Source organism: Myotis daubentonii, chromosome 7 (genome assembly GCF_963259705.1).
Source record: "Myotis daubentonii chromosome 7, mMyoDau2.1, whole genome shotgun sequence".
Lineage (NCBI taxonomy): Eukaryota > Metazoa > Chordata > Mammalia > Chiroptera > Vespertilionidae > Myotis > Myotis daubentonii.
This window is the reverse complement of record NC_081846.1, coordinates 93,931,208-93,946,621: the sequence shown is the minus strand read 5'-3', so window position 1 is coordinate 93,946,621 and position 15,414 is coordinate 93,931,208. Positions and strand designations below refer to the sequence as shown.

The 15,414-nt window shown below is 51.7% G+C and overlaps 1 protein-coding gene across 3 annotated transcripts in view; it reads left to right on the top strand.

Moving 5' to 3' along the window:
• Positions 1-48: 48 nt before the first annotated feature.
• ERCC3 (ERCC excision repair 3, TFIIH core complex helicase subunit) overlaps positions 49-15,414 on the top strand; it is a 46,643-nt gene continuing 31,277 nt past the window's right edge. Inside the window, exons 1-8 of one of the 3 annotated variants that reach the window (XM_059704773.1) lie at positions 49-341; positions 1,822-2,027; positions 2,800-3,036; positions 4,699-4,748; positions 5,045-5,180; positions 5,359-5,523; positions 6,619-6,823; positions 8,061-8,375. In XM_059704773.1, coding sequence (XP_059560756.1) covers positions 314-341; positions 1,822-2,027; positions 2,800-3,036; positions 4,699-4,748; positions 5,045-5,180; positions 5,359-5,523; positions 6,619-6,823; positions 8,061-8,375 — 1,342 coding nt within the window. In that variant the 5' untranslated portion in view covers positions 49-313. The remainder of the gene's footprint in view (positions 342-1,821; positions 2,028-2,799; positions 3,037-4,698; positions 4,749-5,044; positions 5,181-5,358; positions 5,524-6,618; positions 6,824-8,060; positions 8,376-15,414) is intronic. The other 2 variants (XM_059704772.1, XM_059704770.1) reach the window with 2 other exon arrangements.

The following is a 15,414-nucleotide window of genomic DNA, read 5'->3' as shown; positions in this document are numbered from 1 at the left end:
TCTCCAGCTCGGGGCCCCGCCCCCTTCGCCTCCGCGCCGAACACCTACGTGGCCCGCGGCCTCCGTGGACCTCGGGCGGCGGCCGGGCCTGGCTTTGTTCGCCGCCCTGAGCGCGGCCGAAGCCGCCGAGACCCTCCCAGGTGCCCAGGGCGCTTCCGTGGCGGCGCGGGACGGAGGGAACACCGCGGTTACCGCACGCCGCCGCCGCCACGGCCCGGAGGCGGGACTTCCTGTGTTGGCGCCGAGAATTTCCGGGGGAACCGGAAGTTCCCGGGGAGCAGGCCCGGGAGGCCGCGCGTACCCAGTGCGCACCATGGGCAAGCGGGACCGGGCGGAGCGCGGTGAGCTTCCCCTTTGGACGCTGGCGTGGGAGTGCGGGGCCGGGTAGGGGCCCCCGCGGGGCCGGGTCGGGGCGCTGGCGGGGGAGTGCGGGGCCGGGTCGGGGCGCGGGGGTGGAGTGCGGGGCCGGGTCGGGGCGCGGGGGTGGAGTGCGGGGCCGGGTCGGGGCGCGGGGGTGGAGTGCGGGGCCGGGTCGGGGCGCGGGGGTGGAGTGCGGGGCCGGGTCGGGGCGCTGGGGTGGAGTGAGGGGCCGGGTCGGGGCGCTGGGGTGGAGTGAGGGGCCGGGTCGGGGCGCTGGGGTGGAGTGCGGGGCCGGGTCGGGGCGCGGGGGTGGAGTGCGGGGCCGGGTCGGGGCGCGGGGGTGGAGTGCGGGGCCGGGTCGGGGCGCGGGGGTGGAGTGCGGGGCCGGGTCGGGGCGCGGGGGTGGAGTGCGGGGCCGGGTCGGGGCGCTGGGGTGGAGTGAGGGGCCGGGTCGGGGCGCTGGGGTGGAGTGCGGGGCCGGGTCGGGGCGCGGGGGTGGAGTGCGGGGCCGGGTCGGGGCCCGGGGGTGGAGTGCGGGGCCGGGTCGGGGCGCGGGGGTGGAGTGAGGGGCCGGGTCGGGGCGCTGGGGTGGAGTGAGGGGCCGGGTCGGGGCGCTGGGGTGGAGTGAGGGGCCGGGTCGGGGCGCGGGGGTGGAGTGCGGGGCCAGTTCCGGGCTGGGGGGGGGCGGGCGGGGGAGTGCGGGGCCAGGTCCAGGCTCGGCGGTGCGGGCTCGGGGGTGCGGGGGAGTGCGGGGCCGGGTCGGGGTGGCCCCCGTGGGGCAGTGCGGGGTCGGCAGTGCGGGGCCAGGTCGGGGCGCGGGGGTGGAGTGCGGGGCCGGGTCGGGTCGGGGCGCTGGGGTGGAGTGAGGGGTCGGGGCGCTGGGGTGGAGTGCGGGGCCGGGTCGGGGCGTGGGGGCGGGAGTGCGGGGCCAGTTCCGGGCTGGGGGGGGCGGGCGGGGGAGTGCGGGGCCAGGTCCAGGCTCGGCGGTGCGGGCTCGGGGGTGCGGGGGAGTGCGGGGCCGGGTCGGGGTGGCCCCCGTGGGGCAGTGCGGGGTCGGCAGTGCGGGGCCAGGTCGGGGCGCGGGGGTGGAGTGCGGGGCCGGGTCGGGTCGGGGCGCTGGGGTGGAGTGAGGGGTCGGGGCGCTGGGGTGGAGTGCGGGGCCGGGTCGGGGCGTGGGGGCGGGAGTGCGGGGCCAGTTCCGGGCTGGGGGGGGCGGGCGGGGGAGTGCGGGGCCAGGTCCAGGCTCGGCGGTGCGGGCTCGGGGGTGCGGGGGAGTGCGGGGCCGGGTCGGGGTGGCCCCCGTGGGGCAGTGCGGGGTCGGGAGTGCGGGGCCAGGTCGGGGCGCGGGGGTGGAGTGCGGGGCCGGGTCGGCGCCCCCGCGGGGCAGTGCGGGGCGCTGAGTCTGGCTCCTGCCGTGGCGGCGGGGCCCTCGGCGGCCGCTCAGGGCGTGTGGTCCCGCAGACAGGAAGAAGGCCAAAAGGAAGCACTACGAGGACGAGGAGGAAGATGAAGACGACGCCCCTGGAAACGACCCTCAGGAGGCGGTGCCCTCTGCCGCGGGGAAGCAGGTGGAGGAGTCCAGCACGAAGGTGGACGAGTATGGAGCCAAGGACTACCGGCCGCAGATGCCGCTGAAGGACGACCACCCCTCCCGGCCCCTCTGGGTGGTGAGCGCGCTCCTCCAGGCCCGGCCCGGGGCCTCCCTGCAGCCGGGTGGGAGAGCAGCAGCGTGGGGGCGAGCAGCCGGGGTGGGGCGCGAGCAACCGGGTGGGGGGCGAGCAGCCGGGGTGGGGGAGAGCAGCCGGGGTGGGGCGCGAGCAGCCGGGTGGGGGGCGAGCAGCCGGGGTGGGGCAACTACTGATTTTGTAAACTATTCTATTTTCTCTCCACTCTTGTATCTGATCAAACAGGCTGAATTGAGTACGCACAAAACTATCCCTGGTGTTGGGTAGGTTAACCAGTTAACTGCCACGCTCCAAAACAAACCATCCCCACACGCCATAATATTTTGAGTTTAATTTAAAAAATCAATTTGCATGAATATTATAAAGATAAATATATTACAATTCGGGTGTTCTTGGATATTTTCCATTGAAATTCTTATGAAAAAATGATTTTAAAGCATCTGTAGATGCTTATGGCGTACAAAGGGTCAAAGACCACTTTTTGGGCAGCTTATCTTTTATAGAAAACTAGAGGCCTTCCTTCCCCCAGCTGGCTGCTGGCACCAGCTTCCCTCTGGCACCCGGGACTGGGGCTTCCCTCCGGACACTGGCAGGCACCTGGGCTTCCCTCGCAGATCCAGCTTCATCTGGAAGATCCTCTGGAAGGACATCTAGTCTAATTAGCATATTATGCTTTTATTGTAGATGATGATATCGAAAAGAACCTAGTCTTTGAAACTCACTAGTTTCTTTGTGTCTGTCTGGTGTTTCTCAGGCTCCTGATGGCCACATTTTCTTAGAAGCCTTCTCTCCAGTTTACAAATATGCCCAAGACTTCCTGGTGGCTATTGCAGAGCCAGTGTGCCGGCCAGCCCACGTGCATGAGTACAAACTGACCGCCTACTCCTTGTATGCAGCCGTCAGCGTGGGGCTGCAGACCAGTGACATCACTGAGTACCTCAGGAAGCTCAGCAAGACGGGAGTCCCTGATGGAATTGTTCAGTTTATTAAGGCAAGTTCGATTATTAGGCAAAGGCTGGTTTGAGTCCCGGTCAGGGCACATACCTAGGTTGTGGGTTTGATCTCAGGTCAGGGCGTCTGTCTCTCTCACATCATGTTTCTCTTTCTCTCTTTGTCTCTCTCTCCCTCTCTCCCCCCCACCCTTGCCCCCTTCCTCTCTGTCAAATCAATAAAAACATAACCTTGGGTAAGGATTAAAAAAAGAAAGAGAATGCCATTCAGAACTAGTGTGGGGAGCAAGATAACCGATTATTGCAGCTGCTACTCCTGTTGATCCAGCGCTGTGTTCCTGCTGAGGCCACACTTCCTAGGAGCAGCTCTTAGCCAGTGAGCTCACACTGGCCAGGGTTGTTTAGGAATGCAGCCCGTTGTTGGTGTTATGTACTGAATTGTGTGCCCTCCAAAATGCATATCTTGGACCCCTAACCACTAATGAGCTGTATTTGAAATAAGGAAGTAAGAGTGGGCCCTGTTCCAAAGGATCAGTGTCCTTACGAGAAGAGGCCTCAGAAGGCTTGTGGGCGTCTCTCTGCGTGTACATGGGAGCCGGTGGGAACGGGTCGCTGGCACCTTCACTGTGGACTTCCAGAAATAAGTTTCTGTTGTAAGCCACCCAGTCTGTGGTGTTCTATACAACAGCCCAAGTAGACCAGCAGAGATGGTAAACTCCATCTAAGGTTGAGCGTCTGCACCAGGCAACAGTCAACAGTCAACAATGTTCATTAGGGAAAGTCACAAAGGACTTCAGATGTTGAAGTGGGCAGGGCTCCACGTGAAAAGCAGTTGAGCATGCTTGGGTTTGTTCTGCGAGATACGCGCATGCCTTTCAGAAGAGATGGACACTGGCTTTCCTTGCCCTCTGCTGATCTAAAGGGAGTTGGATTCAGACCCCCAGTCTGAGTGGCAGAAGGTGAATGCCTCTGGCCTCTGGGACAGAATGCCTCTACCCTCAGAAGCTGGCCGGCCCTGGGAGAGCTCTTCTCTCGTGATACGTAAGGCTGCCCAGGGAGAAGGGCTGCACCTTGCAGGAATGAGCCCTATCAGCACCCTGCTGTCCTCAGTCCTTGCTGGGAGAAGCCTGCAGGAATGTGGGTGCAGTGGTAGGTCCAGAAGGGCAGCAGCCCTGGGTCTGAGGAGTGGCTTTTCGTGGACAACACACCACCTCTGCTGCATACCACCCTGAGACTGGTGGGACCGGGAAGGGTGCATTGTAGTCTCTTGTCATAGAGAAGCGTGCATGCTGTTGGGGAAATAGGGAATCTGGGGAGGAGGCTAGGAGGCTTTGTATTTAATTACACAGCAAACAGTTACTGAGCACACTCACTGGCCAGCTGTGTGCTGGGAGCTGGAGGAATGCTGGTGTAGCAGGCTGGATCTGTGAGTTAGGATGGGGCTATGGGAGTGAAGAAGAAAGGGAAAATAAAGATTGTAAGCTGTGTTTTATTAAGAGATGTGAATCAAAACTAACCAGTCACGAGGGAGGTTTTGCTCTAAAAAAGAAGAGGCTGATAGAAAAGGCTCAATTCAGGCAGTTCTGACCCTATTAGGATTGCATATTGAGTTTTCCACATGGGTGGTAGGACGTGCTGGTAATGAATGCGTTCTGAGGGAGCTACAGGTTGCTCATTTTGCCTGTTTGATTTGTCACTTGCAGTTGTGTACTGTCAGTTATGGAAAAGTCAAGTTGGTCCTGAAGCACAACAGGTAAGGGATTCCGTAACAGGCTCGTCGAGGCACTTTCATTGGCCACCATGTCCCCCCAAGCAGTGGAGGTGAGGCTCAGATCCCGGCTTATTTATCTTCAAAGTATGGCTTTGCCCACAACCCTCATAGGGAATGGTTATATCATAGCCAATAGTTCATAGCTCTCACTTGGCAAAGGGCCATGGAGGGGAGAGAGTAGAGAGAGGCCTGAGGCCAGTGTTTTTAGACCACGTAATTGAGTAGCGGAACCTTCTGAAAATGGCGGCTGGTCAGTCGGCACATCCTTCCTCTTGTAGGTACTTTGTGGAAAGCTCCCACCCCGATGTCATCCAGCATCTTCTTCAGGACCCAGTGATCCGGGAGTGCCGCCTGCGGAGCTCCGAGGGGGAGGCCACCGAGCTCATCACAGAAACGTTCACCAGCAGATCTGCTGTGCGTGAGCTTTCGGGTCCCCCTGGGGGTGGGGGCATTTAGTACTGCTCCCTCAGATGCTTCTAGTTCAGTCTTTGCAACCTAGTGACCCTGCAATTTTCTTGCAACTGTAGGACTTGCTTGCTAACAGAGGGGTTAACTGTTGCATGCAAATGTAGACCCTGTCTTTCTCTTATAGATTGCAAAGACTGCTGAAGGCAGTGGTGGGCCCTCCACTTCCCGGGAGACAGATCCACAGGGTAAATCTGACATCCCTACGGACCTGTTTGACTTTTATGAGCAAATGGACAAGGATGAGGAAGAAGAAGAAGAGACACAGACAGTATCTTTTGAAGTCAAGCAGGTTAGTGAAGAGGTCCCTCCCTGGTCTCTTCTCTCAGTCAGCAGTGTTGGAAGCCGGTCCTGCGCGGACTCTCTGGTCTGGGAGAGGCAGGAAGGCCCAGCTCCTCCTTACTGTCTGTGGAGTCAGGCATGTGCCCCACTCCTCAGGCTGGTGGTCAGCCTTCCCCAATTCCTAGGGACGTGTGAGAAATGGTGCCAGAGGGGCATTTCTGGTGGCTGGTTGGATTTCATTTTGTCTCTGTCCTTAGTTTGGGTTGCTTTTCCATGTATTAGCCCAGCTGTTATTAAGCAAGATCTGAAGTTACAAAAGTCTAGGTCAGTGGTCGGCAAACTCATTAGTCAACAGAGCCAAATATCAACAGTACAACGATTGAAGTTTCTTTTTTTTTTTTTTTAATATATTTTATTGATTTTTTACAGAGAGGAGGGGAGAGGGATAGAGAGTTAGAAACATCGATGAGAGAGAAGCATCCATCAGCTGCCTCCTGCACACCCCCCACTGGGGATGTGCCCGCAACCAAGGTATATGCCCTTGACCGGAATCGAACCTGGGACCTTTCAGTCCCAGGCCGACGCTCTATCCACTGAGCAAAACCAGCTAGGGCTGAAATTTCTTTTCTTTCTTTTTTTTTTTTTTTAAATATATTTTATTGATTTTTCACAGAGAGGAAGGGAGAGAGAGAGAGAGTCAGAAACATCGATTAGCTGCCCCCTGCACACCCCCCACCGGGGATGTGCCCGCAACCCAGGCACATGCCCCCGACTGGAATCGAACCCAGGACCCCTCAGTCCGCAGGCCGACGCTCTATCCATTGAGCCAAACCGGTCTCGGCTGAAATTTCTTTTGAGAGCCAAATTTTTTAAACTTAAACTATATAGGTAGCACATTGTTATTAACTTATTTAGGGTACTCCTAAGGCTTAGGAAGAGCCATACTCAAGGGGCCAAAGAGCTGCTTGTGGCTCATGAGCCGCAGTTTGCCAACCATGGGTCTAGGTAAACTGCTGTTCTTTTGACAACAAGGCCCCTTAGAGTACGTGCTGCTCATGTGCAGCCTTTGGAGTTAAGGCTATAAACCCGTTGTGTTCCTCCACAGGAGATGATTGAGGAACTTCAGAAACGCTGCATCCACCTCGAGTACCCTCTGTTGGCAGAATATGACTTTCGGAACGATTCTGTTAACCCTGATATCAACATTGACCTGAAACCCACCGCTGTCCTCAGGCCTTACCAGGAGAAGAGCTTGCGGAAGATGTTTGGGAATGGGCGTGCGCGGTCAGGGGTCATTGTGCTTCCTTGTGGTAAGTGAGACTCAGTGAAGATGTCCAGGCTGCCTCCCCCTCTCCCTGCACCCCTTTCTCTAAATCAACCCTGGCCAGGGAGCCACCCCGGTCAGATGACTCCCTGATTCATGACTCGGCAAGTATGTGAGTGCTGCTGTGCGTGGGCCCTGACCTCCACACTGGGCCACACTGATCGCAGGCTTAGTTAGTCTGGTGAGGTGCAGACAGATGCTGGACAAATTGCCTGAGCTGTGGTGACATCAGGCAGCGAGGAAGAGCTGAGCATTGTGGGGTGAGACGGTGATGCTGGGAGTGTGTCACTCTGCAGGTGGGGGTTGGGTTCTTGCTCTTCGCAGCGAGTCTGGGAGGCCTGTCTGTGTGGAGGCTCCCAGCACAGAAACGGGCTTGTTCCTGGAGCGCTTGTTCCTGGAGCGCTTGTTCCAGCGTGCACATCCGTCCACTAGAGGGCACGGCAGCCCTGGGCTCCTGTCAGATACCGTTGGTCCTGAGTCCTGCCAGCCCCTGGTCTGCCTTCATGGCCAGCAGTCGCAACGACTCACCCAGCGGCCCTGTCCCAGACTTGAGGAGGCAGACGCTCCAGGGGAGGGACCTGTGCCCTCAGGTGGTGGTTCTTTTAACGCTCCAGGCGTTATTTTGATGCACATTCCTGGTAAAGGAAGAATTGCTGTTTAGAGGAATAGCTTGATTTTTATCTTAATCTTCGAATGGTGGGTGGGAGTAAACATGGAGGCTCCTGGAGGCTCTTCTCTGTCTTCCCTAGCAGTGCTCACACCTGCACCTTTGACGTCTTGGCCCAGTTGGTTGTGGTCACAGCAGCTGTCCTGCTGTGGCCTCCTTGGTGCAGCCATGTCCTCGGCAGACTGCCAGCAGCGCTTCTTCCCCAGGGCTTGGGGTGAGCCAGGCCTGGCTTTAGTTTGACCATGTGAAGGGGGCAGTAATAGTGTCTCCTATCTCTGGTTGGTTTTGAGATTTTTAGCATTTAAACAAGATACACATAAAACGCTACAATAGGGCCTGGCACTTGTCTCTTCGCTGCTTACATTTATGTGTAAAGTGGCCATGTTTCCTCTTTGTCAAGAAGAAAACAGAGGCTCCAGAGCAGTTAGTGCCTCACAGTGTCAGCTGTGAAGATGGGTAGAAATAATGTGCCCAGGTCTGTGTGCTCACGAGTCTGCCTGTCTCTCCCCACATTTCAGCCTGGCCTTGGGTAGAATTATTCTTTGGTTTCTCGTAGGTGCTGGGAAGTCCCTGGTTGGCGTGACAGCTGCCTGCACTGTCAGAAAACGCTGTCTGGTGCTGGGCAACTCCGCTGTGTCTGTGGAGCAGTGGAAAGCCCAGTTCAAGATGTGGTCCACCATCGACGACAGCCAGATCTGCCGCTTCACCTCCGATGCCAAGGACAAGCCCATCGGCTGCTCCGTTGCCATCAGCACCTACTCCATGCTGGGCCATACCACCAAGAGGTCCTGGGAGGCTGAGCGCGTCATGGAGTGGCTCAGAACTCAGGAGTGGGGCCTCATGATCCTGGACGAGGTCCACACCATACCCGGTGAGCAGGACGAGAGCTGAGCTGCCCACTCACTGTATGGACAGAAAGGGGTTTCCAGCTGTGGGGTGGAGGGAAGGACTTCCTGGGGAAAGCTTTCCAATACGTCATAGCATGTGGGGTGAGGCGGGCGTGGAAGGTGTGCACGGTCACAGCTTCCTGAATCACTGGCCAGAGGAGTTCTTTAGGAGATGCTGTGTTTTTCCTCTTTTTGTCTTACTGTTGGAGTTCAATTTACCCTTAACCCATTTTTACGGTTCCGCGAAAATGACTAGGAGGACTGAAAATCCTTTGCAGTAGTGTTTGTTTCATTTGAAGGCTAAAGTATCGATCCTTAATATGTTACTTGTAGTATCCCAGGCAGTCCGTCTTTAGAAGTAGCTCTATTGACCAATTTATAAACCGTAGCGTCCTCTCATTACCAGTATACAGGTCAGGATTGTTAGCTTTACGGAGCTGTGCACCCTTCCCCGTGCTCCAGTGTGGGAATGTCCTCCTCATGCTCATAGAGTCATCTTGCCCCCGGCAGCCGCTGAGCTGATCCGGTGGCTGTAGCCTGGCCTTTTCTGGAAGCCTGTGAGCAGCATCACCCATCTCTTCCTGTGTCTGCTGCTTCCACCTCTCAGGGCTCATCCCCGTTGTGCATGTGTCAATACTGTGTCCTTTCACTGCTGAGCAGTGTTCCAGGCAAACCTCTCAATCAGACAAATTGGAGGAATTTGCTGAATTTCATTAGGAGTGTGATTACTGAAATGGTAGCAGAGGCATTCTCACATGAGCATTCACAATATTGTCAGAATGGCTCTAGCGTCTGCTCTTTGTGTGTATGGTGTGCTCCTCACCTCTGGGTGTCGGACAATGCCTGGATGCTCACAGCACCAGGCAGAGATCAGGGGTCTCAGGTAGAAGGAACAGGGTGCTGGTCCTGAGGCGGGAGAGGACTTAGCGTGGCCTGACCACAGCAAGGTTGCCCTGTGACCAGAGGGGGCAGAGGAGAGCAGTCACGTTGTAGTCAGAGAGGGGTGGGCAGGGTAGGCCTTGTGGTCACAGTAAGGCTGATAATCTTGAGTGGGTGGGAAGCCAGTGGGGGGATTGGAGCAGAGGTGACATGGCCTGACTCGGGTGGTTGTGCTGGCAGTCAACGAAGGAAGCAGGTAGAAGCAGCTAAGTGGGTTAGGTGGTGGAATCCCAGCAGGCGGCCTGACCTAGTTAGAGTAAAGGTGGCCTGGTTCTAGATGTGTTGTATGTGGGAGCTGAGGAAGAGAAGATGAGATGACTGTTGGGTGTGACGGGAGCATGTGGAAGGAGAGAGCAGACGTTACTTGGGATGGGAAACTATAGAGGACAGGCCCGGAGAGTGGTGATGGAGGGGTTGGGCTTCAGGTGAGTTAATCTGATTGCCTGTTAGACATTCAGGCAGTGGCAAAAATGTTAGAAAATAGGCAGAAGACATGAAGAGACACTTCACCAAAGAGAATGTACAGATCCCTATAAGCCCTTGAAAAGAAGGTCTGCATCACTAGCTCTCAGAGAAATGCATATTAAAAGCACAATGAGACACGACACGACTACGCACCTGTTAGAGTGGCCAAATAAAAAGCTCACAACGCCCAGTATTGGCGGAGCGCAGAGCAACTGCAGCTGCCACGCATTGCCAGAGGAAGTGCAAAACACAGTCCCTGGAAGTGTAGGGCCGGGTATTAGTTACCACATGGCTCGCAGTCCCACCGGCGTGTCTGTCCCAGAGAAATGAAGATGTAGGTTCACACAAAAACCTAGTGTGAATGTTTATTCCCGCTCTCGTCATAGTCTCCAGAACCCAGCAACAACCGACATGTTCATCAGGAGACGGGAGAGACAGACCCCTGATGACCATGTCATTGTTGCATCAGACCCTGGACACTGCTCCGCAGGGAAGAGGGCCACACTGCTGCTGCATGTAACAACCTGCCGGATCGTAGGTAGCCTGCTGTGTGCTTGGCCTGTGTCAGGTTACATAGTGTGCTGGTGCCTTTGCTAGGATAGTCTTTGTTTTTGTTTCAAGTATTATATATGTCTCCTTTTTCCCTGATTGACACCCCCCCCCCCACCCCCGCCATTTTTCCTCCCCCAAGTGCAGGCCCCCACTGCCCCAGTGTCTGTGTCCATTGGTTATGCTAATATGCATGCATATAAGTCCTTTGATTGATCTCTAACTGACCCCCCCCCCCCGCCCCTTTTCTCTGGATCTATTTTTGTTCATCAGTTTATGTTGATCATTATATTCCATATATGAGTGAGATCATGTGATATTTATCTTTCTCTGACTGGCTTATTTTGCTTAGCATAATGCTCTCCAGGTCCATCCATGCTGTCACAAAGGATAAAAGTTTCTTCTTTTTTTACAGCAGCATAGTATTCCATTGTGTAGATGTACCACAGTTTTTTAATCCACACATCTGCTGATGGGCACTTAGGCTGTTTCCAAATCTTAGCTATTGTAAATGGTGCTGCTATGAACATAAGGGTGCATATATCCTTTCTGATTGGTGTTTCAGTTTTCTTGGGATGTAGTCCTGGAAGTGGGATTATTGGGTCAAACGGGAGTTCCATTTTTAATTTTTTGAGGAAACTGCATACTGTTCTCCACAGTGGCTGCACCAGTCTGCATTCCCACCAGCAGTGCACGAGGGTTCCTTTTTCTCCACATCCTCGCCAGCACTTGTTGTTTGGTGATTTGTTGATGATAGCCATTCTGACAGGTGTGAGATGGTACCTCATTGTCGTTTTGATTTACATCTCTCAGATGATTAGTGACTTGGAGCATGTTTTCATATGTCTCTCGGCCATCTGTATATCCTCTTTCGAAAAGTTTCTGTTTTGATCCCTTGCCCATTTTTTGATTGGATTGTTTATTTTCCTTTTGTTAAGTTGTATGAGTTCTCTGTAAATTTTGGAGATTAAACACTTACCTGAAATAGCTTTGGCAAATATGATCTCCCATGTGGTGGGCTTTCTTGTTGTTTTATTGATGGTTTCTTTTGCTGCCTATGGAGTCTTCTAAGATTTTTATGGTTTCTTGTCTTACATTTAAGTCCTTTATCCATTTTGAATTTGTTTTTGTGTATGGTGTAAGTTGGTGGTCTAGTTTCAATTTTTTGCATGTATCTGACCAAATTACCCAACACCATTTATTGAAGAGACTGTCTTGACAACATTATTTGCTCTTGCCAAGGTCCTTTGTCAAATATTAACACATTTTATGCGGGAAATGTATTTATACGTTTTACGTATTTATACGTTCTACCGGTGTAGTAGAGCGCGGGACACGTATTAATACGTTTTTTATAGACTAGCGGTAGAATGCGGGTAACGTATAAATACGTAAACTTAAGTTATCGTAATTTTACTGAACGTCGCCATTTGCGCAAAAATAACAAAAATGGCCTGCCCCACCTGCAAACAATGTGTTAATTGAGCATAATGGCTTGGCTCTATTTCTGGGTTCTCTATTCTGTTCCATCTCTCTATATAAAAGCCTAATATGCAAAGTGTCCCCTTGGGAGTTCAGTTGGGAGACCAGGAGTTTGATTGCTTGCTATGATGTGTGCTGACCAACGGGGGCGGTGCAGAATAAAGGGAGGCCCCGGCTGGCAGCCGGAAGGCCTCAATCGGCCCTGATCACCAGCCAGGCCTAGGAACCCTACCCGTGCACGAATTTCGTGCACCAGGCCTCTAGTTGGTCTATATGTCTGTTCTTGTGCCAATACCAGGCAGTTTAGAGAACCATGGCTTTGTAATATAGCTTGATATCTGGTATTATAATCCCTCCAACTTTGTTCTTTCTCAGGATTGCTGTGGCTATTCAGGGTGTTTTTTCCAGATGAATTTTTGGAGAATTTGTTCTAGGTCTGAAATATGCTGTTGGTGTTTTAGTGGGGATTGCATTGAATCTACAAATTGCTTTTGGTAGTATGGACATTTTAATGATGTTGATTCTACCAATCCATAAACATGGTATGTCCTTCCATCTGTTTATGTCTTCCTCTATCTCTTTTTTCAATGTCCTGTAGTTTTCCGAGTACAGGTCTTTTACCTCCTTAGTTATGTTTATTCCTAGGTATCTTAATTGTTTTGGTGCCATGGTAAATGGGATTGTTTTTTTAGTTTCTCTTTCTGTGAGTTCATTATCTATAATAATAAAAGTGTAATATGATAATTAGACCGGATGACCTTCCAGATGACCTTCTGGACGAAGCTGTGGCAGCGGGGGCCGAGGCAGAGGCGGCCACCATGGGGGCGGGGGCCAAGCCCCTTGCATGAGTTTCATGCATTGGGCCTCTAGTCCTATATAATAAAAGGCTAATATGCAAATCGATTGAACGGCAGAATGACCAATTGCTATGACACACACTAACCACCAGGGGGCAGATGCTCAACGCAGCAGCTGCCCCCTGGTGGTCAGTGCGCTCCCACAGGGAGAGCACCGCTCAGCCACAAGCTGGGCTCGTGGCTGACAAATGTAGTGGTGGTGGAGGGAACCTCTCCCACCTCTGAGGCAGTGCTAAGGATGTTCGATAGCAGGCCTAAGCCGTCAGTCGGACATATTCCCGAGGGGTCCTGGACTGCGAGAGGGCACAGGCCGGGCTGAGGGGACCCCCCTGTCCCCGAGAGCACGAATTTCATGCACCGAGCCTCTAGCTGGTGTATAAAAAAGCCATAGATTTCTGGGTGTTCATTTTGTATCCTGCTAAATTGCCAAATTCATTAAATCTAGTAGTTTTTGATGGAGTATTTGGGGTTTTCTACGTACAGTATCATGTCATCTGTGTATAAGGACAGTTTTACTTCTTTTCAATTTGGATGTCTTTTATTTCTTCTTCTTGTCTGATCGCTATGACTACCACTTCCAGTACTGTATCAAAGAGGAGTGGTGAAAGTGGGCATCCCTGTCTTGTTCCTGTTCTTAGGGGAAGTGGTTTTAGTTTTTGCCCATTGAGTATGATGTTGGCGGTAGGTTTGTCATATAAGGCTTTTATTATGTTGAGGAATGATCCTTCTATTCCCACTTTGCTGAGAGTTTTTATCAAGAAAGGGTGTTGGATTTTGTCAAATGCTTTTTCTACATCAGTCGATAAGATTATGTGATTTTTATGTCTCCATTTGTTTTTTTTTTGTTTTGTTTTTAAATATATTTTATTGATTTTTTACAGAGAGGAAGGGAGAGAGATAGAGAGTTAGAAACATTGATGAGAGAGAAACATCGATCAGCTGCCTCCTGCACATCTCCCACTGGGGATATGCCCGCAACCCAGGTACATGCCCTTGACCGGAATCGAACCTGGGACCCTTCAGTCCGCAGGCCGACGCTCTATCCACGGAGCCAAACCGGTTTCGGCTCTCCATTTGTTTATGTGACGTATCACACTTACTGATTTGCGGATATTATATCATCCTCGCATCCCTGGAATAAATCCCACTTGGTCATGGTGTATGATTTTTCTGGTGTAATGCTGGATCTAATTTGCTAGAATTTTGTTGAGGATTTTAGCATCTATGTTCGTCAAGGATACTGGCCTGTAGTTCTCTTTTTTTGTGGTGTCTTTATCTGCTTTTGGGATTAGGGTAACGCTGGCTTCATAGAAAGAGCTTAGAAGTGTGGCTTCCTCTTGAATTTTTTGGGTAGGATAGGTTTTAGTTCTTCTTTGAATGTTTGGTAGAACTTCCCTGTAAAGCCGTCTGGACTAGGGCTTTTGTTTGCTGGAAGATTTTTGATTACTCTTTTGATTTCTTTGGTAGTTATCGGCCTATTCAGGTTTTTTGATTCTTCCTGATTGAGTTTTGGGAGTTTGTATTTTTCTAAGAGTATGTCCATTTCGTCAGGTTGTCCTGTTTGTTGGAATAGAGTTGTTCATAGTATTTTTTCATAATTCTTCGTATTTCTGTGTGGTTGGTTGTTACTTCATCTCTTTCATTTCTGACTTTATTTAGGGCCTCTCTCTTTGCTTCTTGGTGAGCCTGGTTAGAGGTTCATCAGTCTTGTTTATTTTTTCAAAGAAATTGGTCTTTTATATTGTTTTTTTGGTCTCTATGTCTTTTATTTCCACTCTGATTTTTATTATTTCCTTTCTTCTGCTTACTCTGGGCTTTTCTTGTTACTCTCTTTCTAATTCTTTGAGTTACAGGGTTAGATAATTTATTACCATTTTTTCTTGTTTTTTTAGGTAGGCCAGTAGAGTTATGAACTTTCCTCTCAAGACTGCTTTCACTGTGTCCCATAGATTTTGGATTGTTGTTTTCATTGTCATTTGTTGCCATGATGTTTTTTATTTCTTCTTTGATCTCTCTGGTGACGCAGTCATTGTTTAATAGCATGCTATTTAGCCTCCAGGTGTTTGATTTTTTTTCATTGTTTCTATTGTAGTTGATTTCCAATTTTATGCCATTGTGATATGAGAAAATGCTTGCTACGATTTCAGTCTTCTTGAATTTGAAGAGACTTTGCCTGTGTCCCAATATGTGGTCCATCTTTGAAAATGTCCTGTGTGCACTTGAGAAGAATGTATATTCTGTGGCTTTGGGGTGAAATATTTTGAAGATGTCAATTAAGTCCATCTGATCTAGTGAGTCATTTAGGATTGATGTTTCTTTGCTAAATTCTTGTTTAGAGGATTTATGCAGTGATGTCAATGGGGTATTTACACATTGTTTGCGGGTAGTTTTTATCGCGTGCTAACAGGTGGCGCGGGCCATTTTTGCTAATTTTTTGCGCAGATGGCAACGTTCAGTAAAATTACGATAACTTAAGTTTACGTATTTATGTTACCCACATTCTACTGCTAGTCTATAAAAAACGTATTAGTACGTGTCCCGTGCTCTACTACCAGTCAACGTAAAACGTATAAATAAAACGTATAAATACGTTTTCCGCATACAATGTGTTAAAGTCCCCTATTATGACTGTGTTGCTGTTGATCTCTCCCTTGATATCTTCCAGAAGTTTTTTGATGTATTTGCGTGTTCCTGTATTGGTTACATATATGTTTACTAGAGTTATATGCTC